General features: G+C 43.2%; 1 protein-coding gene across 4 annotated transcripts in view; it reads left to right on the forward strand.

Moving 5' to 3' along the window:
- sestd1 (SEC14 and spectrin domains 1) overlaps window positions 1-16,552 on the forward strand; it is a 61,430-nt gene that overhangs the window by 12,606 nt on the left and 32,272 nt on the right. For all 4 annotated transcript variants that reach the window (XR_008631935.1, XR_008631934.1, XR_008631936.1 and 1 more), the window contains exons 4-6: window positions 664-754; window positions 2,971-3,084; window positions 12,931-13,044. Coding sequence is in view for 1 of the 4 variants with exons in the window: in XM_055152162.1 (XP_055008137.1) it covers window positions 664-754; window positions 2,971-3,084; window positions 12,931-13,044 (319 nt within the window). In the remaining 3 variants the exon portion in view is untranslated. The remainder of the gene's footprint in view (window positions 1-663; window positions 755-2,970; window positions 3,085-12,930; window positions 13,045-16,552) is intronic.

A 16,552-nucleotide genomic window follows, 5' to 3' on the forward strand; every position in this document is an offset into this window, starting at 1 on the left:
ACCATAAAGAGAAAAAATAAATAAATAATGCAGTGTCACAAATTTCAAATGAGCAATTAATTGAATTTTGATCATGATTTTGATTTGTGTGTCAAATCTCCAAACTCATATCATCGAGTTAAAATGATAACTTGACTGATTATCTTTTGGGATTTTTTAAATATAAATAAGTAAATTTATTTGATTTTTTAAAAAATATACAGATTGTAGAACAGCTGGATATATAGTTTATTTTGGACACATTTATGTTTTTTTTTTTGCTTTATTTCATGTTCAAAGTTTATTTCTTTTTATTTTGTTTTATACAATCGTAAAATTGTTCATACTTGTATCCTATATTTATTTTCAGTTTGAAAGTTTTGTGTAAATTATCAGTAACAAAGTGTTTTTTGAGAGAGAAGTGCTGAATAAATGCATAAAATAGTTTATAAAATAGTTTAAATAATCGTGATTTCAATATTGACCAAAATAATCGTGATAATGTTTTTTTTTCCATAATTGAGCAGATCTAGTCACATGTCCCTCAGCTCATAACTGAAACGAGAATCCACAATGTTACGCACCTTTTTCACAATTTTATTTATACCAAACATCTCAACCCGGGTTTTTCCCCGTTTTGAATTTTGACGTTTTAACCGTAAAATTGTGTGTGTTTTTTTTCAGCGAGAAGTGCAAAGCTCGGGGCTTCACCGTGATCGTGGACGGACGCAGGTCTCAGTGGAACATCGTCAAGACCGTGGTGCTCATGCTGCAGGTAACCCACGGCAACGGGGCGCGGGATCGTTTTCCTACGCGTCTGTTTTGCATTTTTCATTTATCAGACCTTTGTTTTTGCATTCACCTCCGCTCTTGTTTATTACTGACACCTATTTTGTGTTTACGAACGGGACGAACATTTCCATATGACGAAGCAGGGCAAAAGTCGGATGTTAAATGTCGTATGGAGGATTTTTTTTACTTTCAAGTTGTCAGTGAAAGTTCAAAATGGCGTGATAGAGATGCAGCAGCCTTGCAATTAAAATCCATCATGGTGGGACCAGATAAACATGAGCTGATAGATAACGAAGCTACCACGTTTCACACGAAGGATCTAAAGACTGATGCACTGGTCGCTAAATTACTTCTGGACTAGGGACGGGCATTTGATTAAATTTTCTTAATCGATCGTCAGAAGAATTAACCATCGATTATCGATTAATCATTAACGTTTTTATATTAAAATGATCATCATTATTATTACTATCTGCACTAATCTGCATAAATAAATTCAACTTTACGACAAATAAACCGTAACGACTCTAGAGCCACATCAGCTGTTTGACATTATAATGTGTTTAATTCAGTTTTGTTCAAATCTCACAGAAACAAAACTTAAAACCGCATCACTAATTTGCATGAATTAAGCGAAGATAAAACTGCAGCTCTTGTGTCGCTGATGTGGTTCAACTTCTGTCGGATTAAAAGACATGACTCAGGTGAATACAGGTCAGTGTGACCAGATTTGTGTTTGTCAAAACCAGGACAGCGTACGGGGGGAGGGGGGCGGGGCCTCGTCATCCACATTGAGCGACTCTCACCTGGAAAAACTTTTTCCCTCTGGACACAGAAACATATGTGCTGCTTTATACACTGTGCACATGGACTCACACTTGTCCCAACGCAACGGAAAGTGTGGAATTTCTTGTACAAATCATCGTTAAATCCACATTTGTGCTTCGGTTCGTTACAGACTGACCCACTGTTTGTGTCTCGCTCCTTCTGATGCAGAGACACATGTACACACCTGTTTGGTCACGATACACACAGCAACCTACATTCGGTTTGTCGATTAAAATGAACATAATCCATGAAATTCTTAATGATCAATTATCGATTAATCGACTAATCATGCCCATCCCTATTCTGGACAGCTAACTTCAACAGCAGTTTTGAACGCACACCAGCTGTAAACAAGCTTGATTTCTTGCCTAAGGAGGAGACAGGAGGAGACGTTTCTACTTAATGAGCTGAAAACCGACAAACAGTCACTGTATTTGACTTTCCTTGGAAAATCCTCTCTGCCAGTGTTTCCCAAAGACTGGGTTGCAACCCCCAGGTGGGTCGCAAGAGATTTTTTTTGGGTCACCTTGTCACGATCTGCATGTAGATTGTAGATTTTGTTCCAGTATTGCTGGTTCAGTTGAATGCTGAAAAGAAAAAGAAATGTTCTACATTTAATGTCCAAACAGGCGACTTCTGGATCCTTTTATTGCTGCTTCACTGACTGTTTTTCATTATTTAAAACTTGAGTAACTCTAATTGTTCAGAGACACGATCACTCAGTCAACAATAAATCATCCTCATTAATGTTCAGTAACTTGGGTTGCAAAAACTATGGATCCACAGAAGAAAGTTTGGGAAACATGGCTCTGTACAACCTTTAACTTAGAGTGATTTGGTCTGTAGACTAGAAATGACACGATATCCAAATTTCTCAGTGCGATATGTTGACAATATGCATCTCACGGTCCGATATTGATTGCTATATTTTGAATTGTGAATATATTACTTTTTTTCTTTAAAGTTGCCTTGACAAGCCTTTGGTTCTGTCATAAACCAGAGAGTTAAGATTTAAAAGTGCTTAATATATGGAAGATAAGTTGTTTCATTAGATTTTTCATTTTAAATACGCAGATTTCCTCCTGAAAACGCTTGTCTAAACGCGGAATAAAAAGGTGAAGACGCGACGCCACTTTTGCGCCTTCTGTTCAGACCCTCATCATATAAACATAGACTTATTCATAAACTAATTCCTACAAAGGTCATAACAAAAGTACTAAATGTTTTTCTATTAATTTGAGTGGTGGCAGGGGGCGCCATCAGAAATCTTGCCCAGAGATCTTGCCAGAACAGCTCTGAAACACAGATAAAAAAAAAAAAAGTATCTGATTATTTTTCTAATTAAAAACAAATCTTTTTTTATTTCTGTAGAACGTGATCCCGGCGGAGGTGTCCCTGGTCTGTGTGGTCAAACCCGACGAGTTCTGGGACAAGAAGGTCACTCACTTCTGCTTCTGGAAGGAGAAGGACCGTCTGGGCTTTGAGGTGAGTCTCATATTAAAACACAAACTCTGAACTCTGAAGGTCGTATATGACACACAGTTTGCTGCTGTGAGCTTTAACTCTTTCCCCCTGGCCTTGTTTCCTTAATGACGTGTTTTGACTCCTCCGCTGTGTCACTAAAGACGTGATTTGACGACCATTAGAAACGACTCGGTTTTTCACATGTAAACAGACGCTGCGACAGGTGGGGGCCACTATAACCCACATCTTTTTTTTCCAAGATGCGATGTTTGACAGAATTGCTGCAGAAACAAAGGTTTATGAGGAAGCTCTGCGCACGAGAAAGTAGCCAAGATGTCAAATACTGAACACCCACTGACGAGGAAGAGATGTATTATTATATTATTATATTATAATAAGATAAATGAGTTGAATAAGTTAAATGGAAAAAACAAATTAGGTCCACACAGGTGAACAACAGGTAAAAACAGGTGCACACTTGGCTATACTGCATCTGGTGATATGAAATCTGTTTAAATACTTTGACAAATACATATATATATATTTTTTATGAATATAGTACTCAGAACCTGCATATATCAGATGCTGAATGTAGTTTTTTGTTTTCGATTTTGCACCTGACCAGGTAAACTCTCATTTTCATTGAGCTGTTATAAACCTGTAAATGAGTTGAATCACATTTAAACATCCAGAAATGAAGAGTTCAGAGTCTGAGGTTTCCAGAGATACAAATATGTCCAGTGTAGTGAAGGTGACTTTTAAAATGTAATCCCCTACAGATTACAGATTACATATCCCAAAATGTAGTTTGTAACATAATCCATTAAATTACTTAAAGTGAGTAACGTAATCTGAATACTTTGGATTACTTGATTTGCTGTAGAGAAACAAAGACGAGGAAATCGTAACATAAGAAGTTTTATCTTTCAAAAGAAAATAAAAAGTCCAGACTTTACTGAACCAAATTAAAAATATTATTGATAGAAGAAAAGGAGACACGTCCACACAGCAGGATTTAGTCCTGTTAAATCCTGTTTGAGACATAATTTAGTCCTGGTTTAGTCCTGGTTTAGTCCTGGTTTAGATCTAGTTTTAGACCTGGTTTTAGACCTGGTTTTAGACCTGGTTTTAGACCTGGTTTTAGACCTGGTTTTAGACCTGGTTTAGACCTGGTTTAGACCTGGTTTAGACCTGGTTTTAGACCTGGTTTTAGACCTGGTTTAGACCTGGTTTTTAGACCTGGTTTTTAGATTTTGGTTTTAGACCTGGTTTTAGACCTGGTTTTAGACCTGGTTTAGACCTGGTTTTAGACCTGGTTTAGACCTGGTTTAGACCTGCTTTAGACCTGCTTTAGACCTGGTTTAGACCTGGTTTTAGATCTGGTTTTTGCCCTGGTTTTAGACCTGGTTTAGACCTGGTTTAGACCTGATTTTGCCCTGGTTTTTGCCCTGGTTTTAGACCTGGTTTAGACCTGGATTTAGACCTGATTTTAGACCTGATTTTAGACCTGGTTTAGACCTGGGTTTAGACCTGGTTTTAGACCTGGTTTTAGACCTGGTTTTGACCTGGATTTAGACCTGGTTTAGACCTGGTTTAGACCTGAATTTCCCCTGGTTTTTGCCCTGGTTTTAGACCTGGTTTTAGACCTGGTTTAGACCTGATTTAGACCTGATTTTAGACCTGGTTTGGACCTGGATTTAGACCTGGTTTGGACCTGGGTTTAGACCTGGTTTGGTGTCCGGTAATGAGTGAAATTACAGAGAGAGAAAAAAAAAAAAGGGATTTAGCCCAAAATGTGAAAACAGGAAAATCCCTCTGTGTAATCCATTTATTTCAACAAAGTAACTGTAATCCAATTACCACTCACTGTAACAGTAACTGTAACTGAATACAGTTACTCATCATTTGTACTCTGATTACGTAACTCTGGTCCATGTAATCTGTTACTCCCCAACACTGCATATGTCTGTGTTTCAATTCAGTTCATGAGGGTGAAAATCATTTATAATCGTGGAAGTCTGTTTTCTTTTATGCTTTTATGCTCTATGTTTAGCCCTGGTCATGTATGTGTGGGCTGTTCCTAGTCGGCGTCCAACGGGGAAAGAGTTAAGTCATGCTCTAATATTATTACCGCCTCAAAAACAGACCTGGAGTTGTATTTTGTTTCATTCACACGTGTTTGAGAAACTCTTTATTATTAGTCTGTCTGCATCTCCAAAACTCAAAACGCTTCATGTAGTGGTAGTTTTCATTTTCACAGCTACTTTTTTACATTTTATTCAGACAATTCTGGAGCTGAAATCATCCAAATGATTCCAGTGAAGGTGTTTGGAGCTTGAAAACACAGTGGGGTTTGTGCGTTAAACGTGTGAATGAAACAAAACACAACTCCAGGTTTGTTTGTGATGAGGAAACAAGACTATAACAGATCAGAAAATAGCGTCATATGGGCCCTTTAAGTCTAGTCTTTCCCCTTTATCTGTGTTTTTATTATTTGAAATGATTGATTTTATTATTATTAATTGAAATGTTGCTCAGAGCCAGTAGCAGCAGCGGCAGAGCACCGGTTTATCAGGCGGTGAGAAAAAACCCAACACCACGAGATCACAAGACCTGTCAGTGTTAGACCTGGAGGAGAGACAGTGATTATAAACTAGAGTTATTTATTCGCACTATAAGTCGCAGCAGACAAAAAACTGCCTATTGAAGAAGAAAAAAACATATATAAGTCGCACTTTTTGGGTAATTTATTTATTTTTTTTATAAAATCAGAGACCAGGAACTGACATTTCCTCAAGTTGTAGTAAAAACAATAGAAGAGAGAACAACAGACTGTTAACGTCACATATGAACAGTTCTTCAGATAAACTATAACATAAACAACAGAACAGAACAAGTTTAACCGAACTCTCCATCTCACTCCAAATCACTAAATCCATTCAATTCTTCATCCTCGGTGTCACTTCTGTTGTTTTTTTTTTTTTTTTTTTTTTGAGGGAAATGTTGAATAAATGCATCGTGTAACTAAAAAATAATAATAAAGAATAATCGTGATTTCAATTTTGACCAAAATAATCGTGATAATGATTTTTTTCCCATGATCGAGCAGCTCTAGTATAACACAGTAAAACAGAGGGAACTACATAGAACATGATCAGACTACATGACAAAATAACTCTCATTCAGCTCTTTTAAATCTAAATTCTTTCTATTCTGACCATAATGATTCACACTAAGATCGTGACAAGACATTAAAAAAGGAAAAACTTGCATTTCTACAACTATATAAATACTCATATATAAATATACCATGAGTTTTTAAGTACAATTTCGTTTAAAATTCATAGAAATGGCAAAAATCTAAGCAGTATTTGGTGCTTTGGTTTAAAGACTTGAAATGACTTGAAGCTCAAAGCAGACGACTTGGACTTGGACTTGGACTTACGGGCCAGTGACTCGAGACTTGACTTGGACTTACGGACCAGTGACTCGAGACTCGACTTGGACTCGACTTGGACTTACGGGCCACTGACTCGAGACTCGACTTGGACTTGACTTGGACTTACGAACCAGTGACTCGAGACTCGACTTGGATTTGACTTGGACTTACGGGCCAGTGACTCGAGACTTGACTTGGACTCGACTTGGACTTACGGGCCAGTGACTCGAGACTCTACTTGGACTCGACTTGGACTTACGGGCCACTGACTCGAGACTCGACTTGGACTTGACTTGGACTTACGGACCAGTGACTCCAGACTCGACTTGGACTTGACTTGGACTTACGGGCCAGTGACTCGAGACTCGACTTGGACTCGCCCGTATTTGACTTGGACTTGACTTGATATACTTACTTGAATATACTTATTTATTTGAGACTCAGACTTAGAGATTTTATTTTAGACTTATAAAACAAAGACTTGGTCCCACCTTTGGCAGACACATTATCAGACAGCAGTAAAGTAGGCGGCCTCTAGTGGTGACCGGTGAGATTACAACGGGGGCGGGTCGGTCAGCGTGACTGTGGGCGTCGGCTTTAAAGTCGCTCTTGAATTCCAGAATCCTCAGTCACGGGGCAGTTGTTGAGCGGACAGTGTTTGGTTTGTGGAGCAGCTGTCTCCGAGCAGCTACACACCTCATGAGTCACATCAGGCCGGAATCTCCCACAGCTGTGAGCCACACACACACACACACACACACACACACTCGCCTCACACACACACACACACACACTCGCCTCACACACACACACTCTCCTCACACACTCCCCTTCATTCAATCATTCTGTTTATTTTAAGGCCGTGTTTAGATTCAATTTGTGCTCACTTTAAGAAGACGTATAGATTCTGTCTGTGCTCTATAACAGTGGACCTTTTTAGACCTGGTTTAGTCCTCTTTTAGACTCTGTTTAGACCCTGTTTAGACCTGGTTTAGACCTGGGTTAGTCCTGGTTTTAGTTATGCTTTAGAGGCGCCATGTGGCTTGGTTAAGTCCTGGCCAAATCCTGTTTTAGTCGTGTTTTCGACCTTTTTTACACCTGGTTTAGACCTGGTTTAGTCCTAGTTTAGACCTGGGTTTTAGACCTGGTTTAGTCCTGGTTTAGTCCTGGTTTAGTCCTGGTTTAGACCTGTTTTAATCCTGTTTTAGACCTGTTTTAGACCTGTTTTAGTCCTGGTTTAGTCCTGTTTTAGACCTGGTTTAGACCTGGTTTAGTCCCGGTTTAGTCCTGTTTTAGTCCTAGTTTAGACTGGTTTAGACTGGTTTAGACCTGGTTTAGACCTGGTTTAGACCTGGTTTTAGACCTGTTTTAGTCCTGATTTTAGTCCTATTTTAGACCTGGTTTAGACCTGGTTTAGTCCTGGTTTAGTTCTGTTGTAGACCTGGTTTAGTCCTGATTTTAGTCCTAGTTTAGACCTGTTTTAGACCTGTTTTAGACCTGGTTTTAGTCCGGGTTTAGACCTGGGTTTAGACCTGGGTTTAGACCTGGGTTTAGTCCTAGTTTAGACCTGTTTTAGACCTGGTTTAGTCCGGGTTTAGACCTGGTTTAGTCCTGGTTTAGACCTGGGTTTAGTCCTGGTTTTAGACCTGGTTTTAGACCTGGTTTAGACCTGGTTTAGTCCTGGTTTAGACCTGGTTTAGACCTGGTTTAGACCTGGTTTAGTCCTGGTTTAGACCTGGTTTTAGACCTGGTTTTAGACCTGGTTTAGACCTGGTTTAGACGTTCTGGATGTTCTGGATGTTCTGGATGTTCTGGATGTTCTGGATGTTCTGGATGTTCTGCAGCGTCTCACAGTTGTCTACTTCTCCAAACCTCAACATGCTCTGTTCCACCTTGTGATGTCATGTAGTTGTAGTTTTGTTATTAACTTAACGCTGCATTTTACCTTTAGTTCAGCAGAGATCGTCAATTCTCGAGCTGAAATCATCCAGATGATTCTAGTGAAGGTGTGTGAAGTTTAAAAACACAGTGGAGCACTTACTGTATAACCACATGACATCACAAGGTGGGACAGTGTTTGTTTTCAGTTTGAGAGAAGAGCTCGGCCTAAATCTGCAGCGTTTGTGTGTTTAAAAAATGTGTGAAAGAAACAAAACATCATAAAACAGAATAATATTTGATACACAAACCAGAACCGTCCTTTTCATATTCGCTGTTTTTATTGATTGATTGATTGATTATATTTAATTGACCTCCGCTAGTCAGCTGTTCTTCCCGGAGACCTGCGTAGCGTGTTTTGGGTTGGCGTCGTTTGTTACGGAGTGCCCTGAACGCACCACACGCCCAGGCTGCGGTAGAAAAGGCCCATTGTTTAAACGGTGTCGCAATCGCCGGTCCAGTGCCGCTTCACTGACCAGCAGGAAAATCTGTAAAAGTCGACACGAAGTCAGTTCAGTTCAGAGTTTCTGTTGGAGGATTTAATTTTGTCTGTTTTTATATATCTTCCTAAAAATATATAAATAAAATATAAATGGTAATAATAAATTGCTTAAAGTCGCAAAAAAAAAAAAAGAAAAATGCAATAGACTGGTGTCAAATAAGACATAATTATATAAATGTATTATAATTGTTGTACAGTTGTAGGGAGTATTATCTGTTACATAAGGGTGACTTGTTGCACAGTTGTAGGGAGTATTATCCGTCACATAAAGGTGACTTGTTGTACAGTTGTAGGGAGTATTTATCTGTCACATAAGGGTGAGTTGTTGTACAGTTGTAGGGAATATTATCTGTTCCATAAAGGTGACTTGTACAGTTGTAGGGAGTATTATCTGTCACATAAGGGTGAGTTGTTGTACGGTTGTAGGGAGTATTATCTGTTACATAAACGTGAGTTGTTGTACAGTTGTAGGGAGTATTATCTGTTACATAAAGGCGAGTTGTTGTACAGTTGTAGGGAGTATTATCTGTAACATAAGGGTGAGTTGTTGTACAGTTGTAGGGAGTATTATCTGTTACATAAGGGTGACTTGTACAGTTGTAGGGAGTATTATCTGTTACATAAAGGTGACTTGTACAGTTGTAGGGAGTATTATCATACATACGAGTTCCAGTTAGTATTATTATTATCTTTATTATGAGTCTGTCTACATCTCCAAAGCTCAAAATGCTCCGTTCCACTTTGTGATGTCAGGAAGTTGTAGTTTTCGAGTTAAAAGCTCATTTTTACTTTTTAGTTCAGTCGAGAAGAACCGTGAATGAAACAAAACACGACTCCAGGTCCGTTTGCGACGAGGAAAAATAATTTTGTTAGGCTCCACCGCTGCTAAAATCAAACCTCTCCCACATTGAATCCTCCCCGTAGCACGTCGTATCTGATCCTTCCCAAAAAACTACAAATCCCAGGTCTCTCCTCCCGTCTCCATGGAAACCGCGGTAAGCCCAGGTCCAAATGTGGGTCAGGGCGGGCGTCGTCAGGCCGACCATCTGCTTCCATAGGAGTAGATCCTGGCGCGTTTCGGAGCTCCGGAGAGCGGCTCGGGTTGCGGCGTTGTCTCCGGGGGCAACGGAAACGTGAAGGTTCAGGCGGCGCGATGAAAGAGGAGACTATTATGGGATGGAGAATGGAAACTAATGCGGGAATAAATCAGGCCCTAACGACCGAGCGGTGTCGGATAACCCGGAAAGATCGTCTCTCCGCTGGCACTGGTACACACAAGCATACGCACAAACATACACACATACATAGAAACATACATAGAAACATACACACACACAAACATATACACATACAAACATACATATAAACATGCATACAAACATACACACACACAAACATACATACAAACATACATACACACAAACATACATATAAACATGCATACAAACATACACACACACAAACATATACACAACATACAAACATACATACAAACATGCATACAAACATACACAACACAAACATACATACACACAAACATACACACTTACATAGAAACATACATAGAAACATACACACACACAAACACATACACATACAAACATACACATATAACATGCATACAAACATACACACACACACACACAAACATACATACACACAAACATACATACAAACATACATACAAACATACACACACACACAAACATACATACAAACATACACACAAACATACATACAAACATACATACACACAAACATATACACATACAAACATACATCACACACAAACATATACACATACAAACATACATACAAACATACATATAAACATGCATACAAACATACACACACACAAACATACATACACACAAACATACACACACAAACATACATACAAACATACGCACAAACATACACACACACGCACAAATATACACACAAACATACGCACAAACATACGCACAAACATACACAAACATACATACAACATATACACACAAACATAACACAAACATACACACATACATACACACGCACACATATACACACATACATACGCACAAACATACGCACAAACATACGCACAAACATACACACACATACATACACACATACGCACAAACATACACACATACATACACACACACACGCACAAACATACGCACAAACATACACACATACATACACACACACAAACATATACAGACACACGAACACATGCACAAACACACACACACAAACATACATACATACATTCAAACATACATACATACGCATACACACATACACACAAACATGCACACACACACAAACATACATACATACATTCAAACATACATACATACGCATACACACAATCGTATAATTTAGCAAAACTGACTTGAGTGAGTTTTTACCTCCTCAAAAACAGACCTGGACTTTTGTTTTGTTTCATTCACACGTGTTTGAGTAAAGGGCCGTTCACACCAAAGCGTCAAAAAAAGCCTTGATGCTTCTATTTGAACACCTTTACATTTGAGTTGAGATGCCCTCGACACGTCTTTGACGCCGTGGACGAACAGGAGAAAAATACTTGACACGCGTCCGTTGCCCTGGAAACAAGAGCCCGGTCCCGCTCTTTTCCCGAAACAATGTCAGACCAGACTGAGAGAGACTTTAGTGTTTTTATGACATAAAACATCAGCGGAGGAGATCGGGTCGACAACTGGGGCATATATATATTTATACTCCGCTAATGACACTGGATCAGTCCCGGTCTAGTCCCGGTCTAGTCCTGGTCTGGTCCCGGTCTAGTCCAGGTTTAGTCTCTGTCTATTCGCGGTCTAGTCCTTGTTTAGTCCTGGTCTAGTCCTGGTTTATTCCTGGTCCGGTCCTGCTGTAGTCCTCGCGATCCACTCGGTGATTGTGGTGTATATATTTATTTTCTGCTCATGTTTGTGGTTCTCGTTCTGATTCTCGGGTTTATCTTCCTGATAATAACGTCGCTGCGTCACTGGATACTCGTCCCTGATTGGTTGACGCGGCGCGTCTGATGCAAAAAGTTCAGCATTTTCAACTTCTTGCGCTGACGCCGCATCTAGACCGCCGACGGCAAAATGCTCAAGACAGATTCGTGCCACGCTGATTCCGAAGACACGCTGCAAAAACGCAGGACGCTCTAGTCGCGCATCCACATCGACTTTACGTAGAAACTGGATGCTTTAACGCCTTGGTGTGAACGGCCCTTAAAGCTCAAAAAATATATTACCAGATTATCGTTCAGTTCCACAATTCACTTTTTGACTCACGTTTGAAAACTTTTAAAATCTGTTCTTTCTATCAATAAGAAAGGAATATTGAAAACATTTCCCAACCGGCACTTTCCAACATTCCAACGTCTCGGAAATCATTTAGAATCTGCAGAAAACCTGACAAATGTGTTTTGAATTAAAAGTGGAAAAGCGTCCGTACGGCTGCTCTGCTCCTTCGATCTTCGCTTCTTGAATTGTTCGCTGTTCTCTCCGAGCTGGACCTCCGTTTACAAAAGCTGCTTGTGCCTAATTTAGCGTTTCACTGGTGAGACTGGACTCAGCTGTGACCCAGTTTGAGCCTCTGACAAAGATCCTGCACAGAAACGTATGCGGCTGGTTTGAAATGGACAGAATATAATGACTTTAAAGCTGCACTGTGTCACTTTTCTGGTGGAGGGTGCGTCAAATGCTTTTCTCCATTGCTTTGTCTGGGATGTTTCACAGTATAGCCTCAAACCTGTCTATATTATTCATGGAGACCAAACCAGACCAAGTTACAGGTCAGATCTGTGGAGAGGTGACCCCGCTCACAGTCAGAAAGTTTGTTTTCTAGGTATTTTTGAGGGTTCGGCAATTTCTGAACCATCTGCGGCCTAAAATATTCACCCAATCATCAACTTTCAGCTAATGAAAAGCCAAATTTGTGTGTCTCAAAAAAATGAGTTAACGCCAGGTCTTGCTCTTCTTCCTGTCAGGTGATCCTGGTTTCGGCCAACAAGCTGACGCGATACATCGAGCCCTCTCAGCTCACGGACGACTTCGGAGGAACGCTGGACTATGACCACAGCGACTGGCTCGGCAAAAGACTGGTACACTTTTCACGCACTTTATATTGTGTAACCTTTCCGCTCGATCGTCTGTAAAATGTTTTTCCCAGTGCTGTTGCTTTGTCTGAAATGTTTCACAGTGCGACATTAAACCTTTCTATCTTCATGGAAACCAAACCAGACCAAGTTACAGGTCAAATCTGTGGAGAGTTAACCCCGCTCACAGTCAGTACGCCTGTTTTTTGAGGTATTTTTGAGCTATAAAACCACCTGTGATTGAATAAATGTAAAGTAGAGCTGTTTAATGTCATACTGTGGAACATTCCAGGTAAGGCTGTGCAATTAATTGAATTTTGATCGTGATAATTTTGTTTTATACATCGCAAAACTGCTCTAAGCTTCATAGTTTTAGCCTATATTTATTTTCAATTTGAAAGTTTTGCGGAAATTATCAAGTGTTTTTTTTAGAGAGCGAGAAATGCTGAGTAAATGCATTGTGTAACTAAAAAAATAATAATTTAAACAATTGTGATTTTTATTTTTTTCCGTAATCGAGCAGCTCTAATTCCAGGCAGAACAATGACATTTCCATAGAAACAGGCAAGTGACAGTCCCAACTGGGGATGGGCATGATCCTCCATCCATCATTTTCGTCCGCTTATCCCGGGTCGCGGGGGGAGCAGCCTAAGCAGGGACTCCCAGACTTCCTTCACCCCAGACACGTCCTCCAGCTCCTCCGGGGGACCCCGAGGCGTTCCCAGGCCAGCCGAGAGACATAGTCCCTCCAGCGTGTCCTGGGTCTTCCCCGGGGCCTCCTCCCGGCGGGACATGCCCGGAACACCTCCCGAGGGAGGCGCCCAGGAGGCATCCGGAACAGATGCCCGAGCCACCTCAACTGGCTCCTCTCGACGTGGAGGAGCAGCGGCTCTACTCCGAGCTCCTCCCGTGTGACTGAGCTCCTCACCCTGTCTCTAAGGGAGCGCCCAGCCACCCTGCGGAGGAAACTCATTTCGAGCGCTTGTATCCGCGATCTCGTCCTTTCGGTCACTACCCAGAGCTCATGACCATAGGTGAGAGTAGGAACGAAGACCGACCGGTAAATCGAGAGCTTCGCCTTTCGACTCAGCTCCTCTTCACCACAACGGTCCGATACAGCGACCGCATCACTGCCGAAGCTGCACCGATCCACCTGTCAATCTCACGTTCCGTCCTTCCCTCACTCGTGAACAAGACCTCGAGATACTTGAAACTCCTCCACTTGAGGCAAAGACTCCCCACCCACCCGGAGAGGGCAAGCCACCTTTTTCCGGTCGAGAACCATGGCCTCGGACTTGGAAGAGCTGATCTTCATCCCAGCCGCTTCACACTCGGCTGCAAACCGCCCAGTGCACATTGCAGGTCCTGGTTCGATGAAGCCAACAGGACAACATCGTCCGCAAACGGCAGAGATGAAATCCTGTGGTCCCCAAACCGGACCCCTCCGGCCCCTGACTGCACCTAGAAATTCTGTCCATAAATACAATGAACAGAACCGGTGACAAAGGGCAGCCCTGGCGGAGTCCAACATGCACCGGGAACAGGTCTGACTTACTGCCGGCAATGCGAACACAGCTCCTGCTCCGGTCATACAGGGACCGGACAGCCCTTAGCAAAGGGCCCCGGACCCATACTCCCAGAGCACCCCCCACAGGACGCCACGAGGGACACGGTCGAATGCCTTCTCCAGATCCACAAAACACATGTGGACTGGTTGGGCAAACTCCATGAACCCTCGAGCACCCTATGGAGAGTGTAGAGCTGGTCCAGTGTTCCACGGCCAGGACGAAAACCACACTGCTCCTCCTGAATCCGAGGTTCGACTATCGGCCGGATTCTCCTCTCCAGTACCCTGGCATAGACCTTACCGGGAAGGCTGAGAAGTGTGATCCCCCTATAGTTGGAACCCACCCTCCGGTCCCCCTTCTTATACAGAGGGACACCACCCGGTTTGCCAGTCCAGAGGTACTGTCCCCGACCGCCACGCGATGTTGAAGAGGCGTGTCAGCCAAGACAGCCCCACAACATCCAGAGACTTCAGGTACTCAGGACGGATCTCATCCAACCCGGAGCCTTGCCACCAAGGAGCTTGCCAACCACCTCAGTGACTTCGGCCAGGGTGATGGATGAGTCCGCCTCTGAGTCCCCAGCCTCCGCTCCTCCTCGGAGGACGTGACGGTGGGATTGAGGAGATCCTCAAAGTATTCCTTCCACCGCCGGACAACGTCCCCAGTCGAGGTCAACAGCTCTCCCCCCGCACTGTAAACAGTGTTGGTGAAGAACTGCTTTCCCCTCCTGAGGCGCCGGACGGTTTGCCAGAATCTCTTTGAGGCCGTCCGATAGTCCTTCTCCATGGCCTCCCGAACTCCTCCAGCTCCGAGTTTTTGCCTCCGCGACCACACGGGCTGCAGCACGCTTGGCCCGCCGGTACCCGTCAGCTGCCTCAGGAGTCCCCCGAGCCAGCAAGGCCCGATAGGACTCCTTCTTCAGCTTGACAGCATCCCTTACTTCCGGTGTCCACCACCGGGTTCTGGAGTTGCCGCCGCGACAGGCACCACAGACCTTACGCCCACAGCTCCGAGCAGCTGCATTGACAATAGAGGCCGAGAATGAAGCCCACTCGGACTCCATATCTCCAGCCTCCCCCGGAATCCGGGAGAAGTCCTCCCGGAGGTGCGAGTTGAAGGTCCCTCTGACAGAGGGCTCCGCCAGACGTTCCCAACAGACCCTCACTACACGCTTGGGCCTGCCAGGTCTTTCCGGCTTCCTCCTCCGCCAGCGAACCCAACTCACGACCAGGTGGTGATCAGTTGACAGCTCAGCCCTCTCTTCACCCGAGTGTCCAAGACACGCGGCCGGAGATCAGATGACACGACGACAAAGTCGATCATCGACCTCCGGCCTAGGGTGTCCTGGTGCCACGTGCACTTATGGACACCCTTGTGCTCGAACATGGTGTTTGTTATGGACAAACTGTGACTAGCACAGAAGTCCAATAACAAAACACCACTCGGGTTCAGATCGGGGAGGCCGTTCCTCCCAATCACCCCTCTCCAAGTGTCACTGTCGTTGCCCACGTGGGCGTTGAAGTCCCCCAGGAGAACAACGGAGTCCCCGGTCGGTGCACTGTCTAGTACCCCTCCCAAGGATCCAAGAAGGCCGGGTACTCAGCACTGCTGTTCGGCCGTAGGCCGACACCACAGTGAGAGACCTGTCCCCGACCGAAGGCGCAGGGACGCGACCCTCTCGTTCACCGGGGTGAACTCCAACACACACAGCGGCTGAGCTGTGGGGCAATGAGCAGGCCACACCAGCCCGCCCGCGCTCCCGCGGCCAACGCCAGAGAAATGGAGAGTCCAGCCCCTCTCAAGGAGTTGGGTTCCAGAGCCCAAAACTGTGCGTGGAGGTGAGGGCCGACTATATCTAGTCGGTTAACGCTCAACCTCCCGCACAAGCTCAGGCTCCTTCCCCCCAGCGAGGTGACATTCCATGTCCCCAGAGCTAGTCTCCATGT

The sequence above is a fragment of the Boleophthalmus pectinirostris genome, unplaced genomic scaffold (genome assembly GCF_026225935.1).
Source record: "Boleophthalmus pectinirostris isolate CB_2022bp ecotype Guang Dong unplaced genomic scaffold, ASM2622593v1 HiC_scaffold_1, whole genome shotgun sequence".
Lineage (NCBI taxonomy): Eukaryota > Metazoa > Chordata > Actinopteri > Gobiiformes > Gobiidae > Boleophthalmus > Boleophthalmus pectinirostris.